The 10536-nt window shown below is 31.6% G+C and overlaps 1 protein-coding gene across 1 annotated transcript; it reads left to right on the top strand.

The window, feature by feature from the left end:
- The first annotated feature begins 1920 nt into the window (after positions 1-1920).
- On the top strand, positions 1921-8609 carry LOC112783392 (putative phospholipid-transporting ATPase 9). The gene is made up of 11 exons (XM_025826325.3): positions 1921-2900; positions 3284-4617; positions 4713-4823; positions 4927-5203; positions 5481-5569; positions 5673-5781; positions 6074-6283; positions 6427-6552; positions 6666-6764; positions 6965-7156; positions 7779-8609. Exons 1-11 carry the CDS (start codon positions 2517-2519, stop codon positions 8406-8408), a joined length of 3561 nt encoding a protein of 1186 aa, XP_025682110.1. The 5' UTR covers positions 1921-2516; the 3' UTR covers positions 8409-8609.
- The last annotated feature ends 1927 nt before the right edge of the window (positions 8610-10536 follow it).

Raw genomic sequence — 10536 nt, forward strand, 5'->3', positions numbered from 1 at the left:
TTACCCAAAGTTAGAGGCACTCTTATTTTTCAAAGTTAAAAAGAGACATTAGCATTAGCATTTAGTAAAGTTAATAGAGTTGGTTGCAAAATTTCAATAATTTCGTTGAGAGTAGTTTTCTTGCTGACTGGAAGAGTGGTCCAAACTACAAATAAAGAAAAGGAATATGTGAATTAATGTTGCATCATTCTCCACAAATTAAATTAGTCTTTTTAGAAATGCACAAGATTAGGTTATATTAAAAGCTAACATTAATATGAAAATGGCTTGTTTAAAGTATATAGAGAGATAGAATAAAATGATATTGGTGTCAACTTAATTAAAATTATATTGTTAAATAATTGTTTATTGGAGTAAATTTTTATAAAATATACTATTGGACTAGGAGCTTATATATTGTAGATCAACTATATTAAAATTAAAGGTCACACTTATAATGCTACAACAAAATTTGTCTTTTTTTTTTAAATACTAGATAACTAGAATCTTTTAGAGTTTTGTCACTAAAATGCGGTAGCATATCTTTTAGTCCTTAATTTAGATAAAAAGTTTAAGTCCCATGATTTTTTGTTATAGAACCAATACATTTGTCTTTCTACAAAAAATAAAAAACTAACAATTATCTTTATTTTTATTTTTCTAGTGTCTTTTTTTCAACTTTTTCTTGCCAAACTCCATTTAGAAATAAAATCAGCATCTTCCATTGATCCATTCTTTACCCCAATAAGCACGGCACAAAATTATCACGAAAATTAAAAATTAAAAATCTCTTCCACTCCCCTCTAAATTCTTGTCCTTATTCAATTCAGAATCTGGATCTTCATTCCTTGTGTTGATTATAATTGTTGCTTGAACCGTTGCCAACAAGGCAACAATTTGATTTAAAGATTCTTCTGCTTTACAAGTAGATTTAAATCTTTTCATGTGAGAAATGACTGTATGCTAATCTTATCATTGATTCAATTGTTACAGAGAAATAGAAAATTAAAATAAGAAGTAATTAACGATAAAGATATATAAATAAGACTTAGTTATCTTATGCTTTAAAGGTACATTTTAAAAATATAATAACAAACACTTTTTAAATTTTTTATGTATTTAATATATTGAAATATAAAAATAAAAAATATTTCCAATAATTTATAATAAAACTTCTTTTTAGTGTTTCGGCTTTAAAGCATATGATATAAATATTGACAAATTACAATTCATTTTGAATTTAAGGGGATCCTACACTTTTTTACCAAACCCTAAACCATTAATAATCAACAGCAATGGAAAATCAGCAGTAATAATAACTTGAACGGCTAGGTTACATGTGAAAATTAGTTTTAAAATAGAAATAGAGAGATAATGAAAAAAATTATTCTATAAATAATAAAATTTGATACTAAATTAATTATTATATATTTGTATATATTTATATATATTACTTTACATATATTTTTAATAAAATAATTAATTATTAAAATAATCAATTCTATTATAATAAAATAATCTATTTTCTATGAATATTTTTTATAATAGTTGATTTTTAGTATCTATGTAAAATATCTATTTGGTTATAGAAATATAAATACATTTCTTGAAAGACAAAAAATCATATATTTTTTGGGTACCTTTTATAAGATTACAGTGTATTTTGTTTATTTAGTGCTAGATACTAGAATCTAGGTAATAAAGTGGTGGATTTTATTGTAGTTGGCATCAAATTAGATACTTGACTAAAAAAAATTTGGGAAAGATATAATTATAACCAAAGTCAATTTAGAAAAAACGGATAATTCTAAAACTCTATCATTTTAAATGGGTGGTTTATCTAAAAAAAAACTATTAAAATAATTAATATAGGTAAGACAAAATAAAAAATTTAATTAAAAAATGATAATTTTCTAACTAATTATATTTATCAATTTATGTTTTATAAGGGTAGACTTTGAACTAAGAACTAAGTGTTTCTCTCCCTTCTTCTCATCTCAGCTAAGAGTCAAACTGACATTACAGTCAACATCTTCAGCTTCCAACTCAATACCAATAATCACCAAACAAATACAAATCATACACCAAATCATGCTTCTGCTCTTTCTCTGCTAAAAAATTCTCCTCCTTTTCAAGTTTCCATCTGTGCCCAAAACAAAACAAAAGGAACACTGATCAGTGACCAAGGAGAATATATGCTCTGTTCCCATATTTAATTTCTTCACATGATTTCATTTCCTTTTGTTTTTTTGGGTTAGAGTCTATCCTTAATGGACAGGTGCACTTTTGTCATAAGAAAAGAAGTTAATTTTTATAATAAAAATATCTTCTTTTCTTAAATTACTTGGTTCCATTCCATTGGTTGTAGTTTAGTTTAGTACTTGAGTCTTTACAAATCTGGTTTTTGTTTTATTTTATCAAAGCTCTTCACTTTTTACTAGATTATAGCCAAACAAACCTGAATTACCTTCCAAGTTTTGAACTTCAACTTCTTTTCTTTCTCTTTTTGGTGGTTTTTTTTTCCCTCTTCAAAGATAATGAGGCACCACTTCAGCAGGATCCATGCATTTTCTTGTGGGAAAGCTTCAATAATCAGAGATAATGAAGAACATTCACTCCTAGGAGGCCCTGGATTCTCAAGAATAGTATATTGCAATGGTGCTGAGGGAAGTGGTAATTTAGAACTCAACTATGGTGATAATTATGTCAGCACAACTAAGTACACACTTGCAACTTTTCTACCCAAATCATTGTTTGAACAGTTTAGAAGGGTGGCCAATTTCTACTTCCTTGTTTGTGCTATATTGTCTTTCTTCCCTGTTTCGCCTTATTCGGCTGTTAGCAATGTTGTTCCTCTTGTGGTTGTGGTTTCTGCTACAATGGGGAAAGAGGCTGTTGAGGATTGGAGGAGGTTCAAGCAGGTAAAGATTTTTGTTTCTCTGGTTTCTATGATGCAAATTGAATATGTTCTTGAGAGAGTTTTGAAGTATAGATACTTTTCTGCTCATAATTTTTTAACTGTTTTGTAATTTAAGTAGTAATGTCGAATTCGGAGACTGTCTTAGGATAGAAATACATACATGATTGGAGAGATGCAAACTTGTTAGGGGAAGGAATGGGGCACAAGAAAAATGTTTCGATTATCTCAGTGTCTTTGTATTTTATGTCGCGTGACTTAATTCATGAATTGAGTGAGTGATGCAAGATGTAGAAACAGAAATGAATCTTAAAAGAGATTCTCAGAATCCTTATTTGGATGCTTTTTGTCTGCTACTGTTGATTATTAGTCCTGTAATTGCATCAGGATGTTGAGATGAACAACAGAAGAGTTAAAGTTCACAATGGAGAAGGTGATTTTGATCATTCCAAATGGAGGGATTTGAGAGTTGGAGACATAGTAAAAGTGGAAAAAGATGAATTTTTTCCTGCTGATCTCATCTTACTTTCATCGAGCTATGACGAAGCGATTTGTTATGTTGAGACCATGAATCTTGATGGAGAAACAAATCTTAAACTGAAACAAGCACTGGAAGAAACTTCAAAGTTGCAAGAAGACTCAAACTTCCAAAATTTCAGTGCTACCATCAAATGTGAAGACCCGAATGCGAATTTGTACTCTTTTGTTGGAAGCCTGGAGCTTGATGATCAACAGTATCCTCTTTCACCTCAGCAGCTACTGCTTCGGGACTCAAAGCTCAGGAACACAGATTTTATCTATGGTGTGGTTATTTTCACAGGTCATGATACAAAAGTTATGCAGAATTCGACAGATCCTCCTTCCAAGAGAAGCAATGTTGAGAGAAGAATGGATAAGATAATCTACTTCTTGTTCCTTATCTTGTTTTTGATTTCTTTTATTGGCTCAATTTTCTTTGGGATTGCAACAAGGGAAGACTTAGAAAATGGAAGAATGAAGAGATGGTACCTTAGACCCGATGATACTTCGATCTACTATGATCCAAAGAAAGCACCAATTGGAGCAACTCTGCATTTCTTGACTGCACTAATGCTTTATAGTTACTTGATTCCAATTTCTTTGTATGTCTCCATTGAAATTGTCAAAGTTCTTCAAAGCATTTTCATCAACCAGGACTTGAACATGTATTATGAGGAAACTGACCAGCCAGCACATGCTCGAACCTCGAATTTGAATGAAGAACTAGGCCAAGTCGATACGATACTTTCGGATAAAACAGGAACTTTGACCTGCAATTCTATGGAGTTTATCAAGTGTTCTATCGCCGGGGTCGCCTATGGACAGGGTGTTACTGAAGTGGAGAGAGCTATGGCTAGGAGAAAAGGTCTAGAGTTGACTGAAGATGACAATGTTGCAAATTCTGAAGCAAAATCATCAATTAAAGGTTTCAACTTTATGGATGAAAGGATCATGAATGGAAATTGGTATAAAGAACCTCATGCCTATGTAATACAGAAATTCTTGCGCTTGTTGGCTGTATGCCATACTGCAATACCTGAAGTTGATGAAGAAACCGGTAAAGTTTCGTATGAAGCCGAGTCACCGGATGAGGCAGCTTTTGTTATAGCTGCTAGAGAACTTGGATTTGAGTTTTATGAAAGGACACAGTCAAGTATTATGCTGCGCGAGCTCAATTCCGTATCAGGCAAGATTACTGAAAGGTAATGTTCTTGAACTTGTATGTGAAAGCCTGATTTTTCTTTCTTACATGTTTCTGAAACTTGAAATATGAGTTTTGTCTTTTCACCTGTGACAGGGACTACCAGCTTTTGAATATATTGGAGTTTACTAGTGCAAGAAAGAGGATGTCGGTCATAGTGAGAGATGAGGAGGGTAAACTACTACTACTTAGCAAAGGCGCTGACAGGTTCGAAATCTTGTTCATTGCTTTAGATACTATCATTTTCATTTGGTTTTAAGATGTTGATTCAAAATATGAATCTGATTTTCTTTGTGGCTTTTGTGATCAGTGTCATGTTCGAACGACTTGCAAAGAATGGAAGGGAGTTTGAAGAGAAGACTAAGCAGCACATTAATGAATATGCTGATGCTGGTTTGAGGACCTTGATACTTGCATATCGTGAACTCGATGAGGATGAATACAATCAATTTAATAAAGAATTCATGGAAGCCAAGAACTTGGTGAGTGCGGATCGAGAGCAGGTAATAGAGGAAATATCCAAAAAGATTGAGAAGGATTTGATTCTTCTTGGTGCCACTGCAGTTGAAGACAAACTTCAAAATGGGGTATGCAAAACAAATACTGTTTTCTAAAACTAGATGAAAGGGCCTACACTTATTTTTCAGCACTAAATTGAAACAGTGTGTTGCTTCTACAAAAAAGTGGTTCTAACAACTAAAATCTATAAACTTTGATTATTTATGAGAATTTACTATTTCTCAATCACCAGGGCTACTGTGTCTATTATTTATATGATTTTGTCATGTCTTATTCTATGATAAGAACTTGTAACAGTTACAGTTCTTTATTTTGAGTTCTTATAAACTTGTTTGTGAAATCTAGGTTCCTGAATGCATTGACAAGCTAGCACAGGCAGGCATTAAGCTATGGGTTTTAACTGGTGACAAAATGGAGACAGCAATCAACATCGGGTAATATGCATAGTCATGAAGATTCGACAAACTTTTGCGTTGGTTGTCGAGGCCTAACACAATCCTCTGCTTATGTGATAATACTATGATGTCTCTTCTTCAGGTATGCTTGTAGTTTACTCAGACAAGGAATGAAGCAAATTATAATTAGCTCGGACACTCCAGAGGCAAAATCGTTGGAGAAAGCGGAGGACAAATCTGCTGCGGATGCGGTAAACCTTAAATAACTGTTTGTCCTTACTAGCATTAATGCAAATATCTTTGTATATGCTTTAGACGATAACAGGAAAATGGAAAAACCTTAACTTGAAAAACAGAACATGCAACTCTATATCATGCATTTCAGATTCAAAAACATGCTTGAAAAGATTTTCATTTCAAGTATTGATATAGCATAACACCATGTAATCTTGTGGTATTTTACACATTGAACTTTGGGTAATAATACTATATAAGATGTATGGTCATTTGACTGAATGAAGCTTAATATTACTGATTCTTCAGGCAATCAAGGAAATCGTTCTTCGACAATTAAGGGAAGGAGAGGCATTACTTTCTTCATCTAATGAAAACTCCGAGGCCATTGCTCTGATCATCGACGGGAAGTCACTCACACACGCTCTAGATGATGATGTTATGGACTTGTTTCTGGAACTCGCCATCGGCTGTGCATCGGTTATATGCTGCCGGTCATCTCCTAAACAGAAAGCACTTGTAAGTTTTTCTTGTTACTTGAATCACAAGAGTGTTTTGCTCTTATTTAAATCTGTCAATTGGAAAAATTCGATACATTCATGAAACAATAATGTATCTAGATACAATTCAGTTTGTGAAGTCATATTATTGTAAAATTTCAGGTAACTAGACTAGTTAAGACTAAAACTGGTAGTACAACTCTAGCAATTGGTGATGGGGCAAATGATGTTGGAATGCTCCAAGAAGCAGATATTGGGATCGGTATCAGTGGTGTCGAAGGAATGCAGGTAAAACAGCAACGTTTCTTTTTTCCTACACAACCTTAAATTGTTCTTCTTATTGTCATGACTATTTTGTATCTTGACTTCTTACTTTTCTTTTTCCACACCAAAATCTTCAGGCAGTTATGTCAAGTGATATTGCAATTGCACAGTTCCGGTTTCTAGAGCGCTTACTTCTAGTGCATGGACATTGGTGTTACAGAAGAATCTCATCAATGGTAGCAATGCTATCTTTAAAAGTCACACATCCAAAGCTTATGCTTCTCTATTTATATTCTTGCTTTAAACTATAGGGTCTATATTGCAAGAATTATTGAAGTTGAAACCTGTTATTCTGCTTCTTTGGTTACTGCTACTAAGCTACTACAATTAAGAAAACTACAAGTGGTTCTTGACATCTTTTATTATTATTTGACAGATCTGCTACTTTTTTTACAAGAACATTGCCTTTGGCCTCACTCTTTTCTTCTATGAGATCTATGCCTCGTTCTCGGGTGAAGCTGCATATAATGATTGGTTCCTGTCATTATATAATGTGTTCTTCACTTCTCTTCCTGTTATTGCCTTGGGAGTATTTGATCAAGATGTCTCTGCCAAATTATGCCTCAAGGTATCTATCTGTTTTGATTAGGTTTAATTACTTTGAAGGGGCTCTTATAGCATTCAATTTTCGATTAGGTCCTATAATTTAAAAAAGTAGTAATCATATTCCTAGTATGGTAAAGAAAATTTCAATCAAGTCTCCAAAGTTCAAACATTTTAAATCTAAGTTAAAAACAATTTTCAACTAGAAGTACTTAGTTGAAAAACATTTATCCGGGGTAGGAACTTGATTTGAAATGTTAAAACTATAAGAATCTGTTTGGAAATTTTTCTATTATAGAAGCTTGGTTACAAACTTTTAAACTAGAAGCTGCGTTTGCTTTTGAAAACAGAACAAAATAGGACAGTGAGAACATGACACAAAGGAGAGAAACACAAAAATTAGTATTTTTGTATTTTGTTTGATGATAAACTAAATATAAGATAGAACAAATTATAAAAAGTTCAATTTACCTGATTTCCTTCCTCACAAAATTTAAGAAGAAAAATATGATGAAAAATATAATGTCAGTGTTTGTGTCTGTAAACAAATGCAACCATAGTGATTGTCATGAAACTGTTTGATTAAAAGGTTAAATTACTCTGCTTTGCTTGCTTCTCATGACATCATTTTGCTCTCATTTTTCCAGTTCCCACTGCTATATCAAGAAGGTGTACAAAACGTCCTGTTTAGCTGGAAACGAATCCTCGGCTGGGCCTTCAACGGAGTCTTAAACGCTACACTGATATTCTTCTTCTGCGTCAAGGCAATCGAGTATCAGGCATTCCGAAAAGGTGGTGAAGTCGCCGGGCTCCAAGAACTTGGAGCCACAATGTACACTTGTGTAGTTTGGGTTGTTAATTGCCAAATGGCATTATCCATAAATTACTTCACCTACATTCAACACATTTTCATTTGGGGTGGCATTCTTTTGTGGTATTTATTCCTCTTAGCATATGGTGCCATGGATCCTACTCTTTCAACCACTGCATATAAGGTCTTTGTTGAGGCTTGTGCTCCGGCACCATCTTACTGGCTCATCACTCTTCTTGTTCTCGTCACTTCGCTCCTTCCTTATTTCATCTACGCATCGATCCAAATGCGGTTCTACCCTATGTTCCATCAGATGATACAGTGGATAAGGAGTGATGGCCAAGCAACTGACCCCGAATATGTTAATGTTGTCCGGCAGAGGTCGATAAGACACACGACAGTTGGCTTCACTGCCCGTTTCCAGGCGTCCCAACGGCTTGAAGCCTCGAAACGTCTTCAAGTCTGAGAAGAACAAGGTATAATTCTTTTTGTTTTGTTGTATGAAAGATTCTTTAGTAGGAACAAAATGAATGTAATAACAATCTATGTAGTGTACATATTTGAGGTAGACATTGGTCTTCCTTGGGTTACAAGAAATCTCAAGGGTTATCCTTAAGAAACCACTGTCTGGATTTCTCTTCAGAAAATGAAAGAGGAATTTTGGGTCCATCAAAGATCTTATTAGGATACCTTTTTTGCGCACTAATTAAGTAATTAAATAGTCCAAAAAAAAAAATTGATCAAGACATTGTTTAGTTAATACTTTGAATTTTCATTTTCATAAGTTAATTTCTTTCCCACACAATAAGATCCTCCTCCAAATTCAGATTAATACAAAATATTCCTATCAATCCACTAAATATACACATCCCAATATAAATAGATTATTTCGTTGACCCAAAGATAATTAAAATAATGAAAAAAATGATAAAGGAATTTAAAAAAAAAAGTAATAATATAACATCTTAAAAATCTTCCTAAACATTCCTCTGGACACTAAATGAAGCAAAAGGAATATACAATTAAATTTTAAAATAGAAAAATGTTAGGCCATCAGAATTTATTATTTTTTATCATCACTTAGTCATCAATGTTTAAAAGTATAGGATAAAATATATTGTTGGATTATTAGACTAAAAAATTGAATTAATGGCTAAACGATGACCAAAAACAATAAATTCTAATAATCCCTAATATTTTTCTTTAAAATATTCTAAAAAAGTAATTTTTACTTCAGTTAGTCATTAAAAAGAGATAATTACTCCGATAATGTTCAAAATTTAGAGGATAAATTTTCTTTCTCAAATATTATTATAATAAATATAATTACACGCGCATTCAATACATGAAATAAATCTCCATTATATATGTTTTAATATATTATATGTTTAAATTAAAATTTAAGAAATATTTGTGTAATTCTAGAGTACATTTGATATGTGATTTTAAAACTTAATTTATTTTGTGTTAAATTGGTTAAATGTTATAATTGATATAAATGATATGTGTATACAAAAATTAGTTATTAAATCAGTTATATATTTATTTTTAATATATATTTTATATTTAAATATATACTTTATATTGGTGGTTGATTTGATAACTATTTTTTTATATTTGTAGTATAATTGTACATTAATAATTATTTCATATATTGAAGATTTATAAAACAAATTTACTATACAATATAATACATCAAAGCATGTAATTTACTCTCTAATTTAAAAAGAATATATGATGAGTAATTGTTATATCTAGAATTTCAAGATAAACCATTATTATGATCACCAATGAAGTTAATAATCCAGATTTAGACCTACTCAACTCAATGAAGCTAATCACACCATCTCCATAGCTAAGAGGCTGTCCCATCTTCGCCATGGCGCTGCTGCGGCCAGCTCTAAGGCCAATACATACTCACGGTGGTTGCCGTTTGCATCAATGTTGATCCCGATCGAGCGACCTCAAGAGCGCGGCGAGCTCTAGGATCGCCGTTAAGCTGCCATCGTTGTCCATGTCTTAAAGATTTCACGTAGCTGGTTTAGTTCTTTTTCTTCTTTGAACCCTACCTGTGAACTTCTCATGACATGTTAGTTAGTTAGATAGATAGATTTTACGTGAAGTTGATAGCTAAAAGTTCTTAGATGAAAATTTAGTCAAATTAGTCAAATCATTTAACGGCTCTCAATTATCAACTTCATGTGAAGTGGATTGCATTGAGTTTTCACCTTATTTTTCTATTCATGCAATGCAACTCCCCTCTTTTAACGTCTTAGGAAAAGATTTTTTTTAAGTGATATATTTTTAAAAATTAAAAAATAATAAAAATAATTTTATTTGAATATTTCATATAAAAATATCTTTATTTAGTAATTATATTTAAATATAATAATATAAAAATATTTATTTATTTATTTATTATGTTAAAAATATTTTTTAAATGAAAAAGATATAAATTGTAGTTTTTTTAAAAAAATTATTTTTTAACTTTTTTTATTTTTATTAATAAAATTTTATCAAACATATTAAAAAAATTATTTAAAATTTTTTTTTAATAATTTAATGACATCTAAATAATTACTAAAAAAAGAAAA

Source organism: Arachis hypogaea, chromosome 20 (assembly GCF_003086295.3).
Source record: "Arachis hypogaea cultivar Tifrunner chromosome 20, arahy.Tifrunner.gnm2.J5K5, whole genome shotgun sequence".
Taxonomy (NCBI): Eukaryota; Viridiplantae; Streptophyta; class Magnoliopsida; order Fabales; family Fabaceae; genus Arachis; species Arachis hypogaea.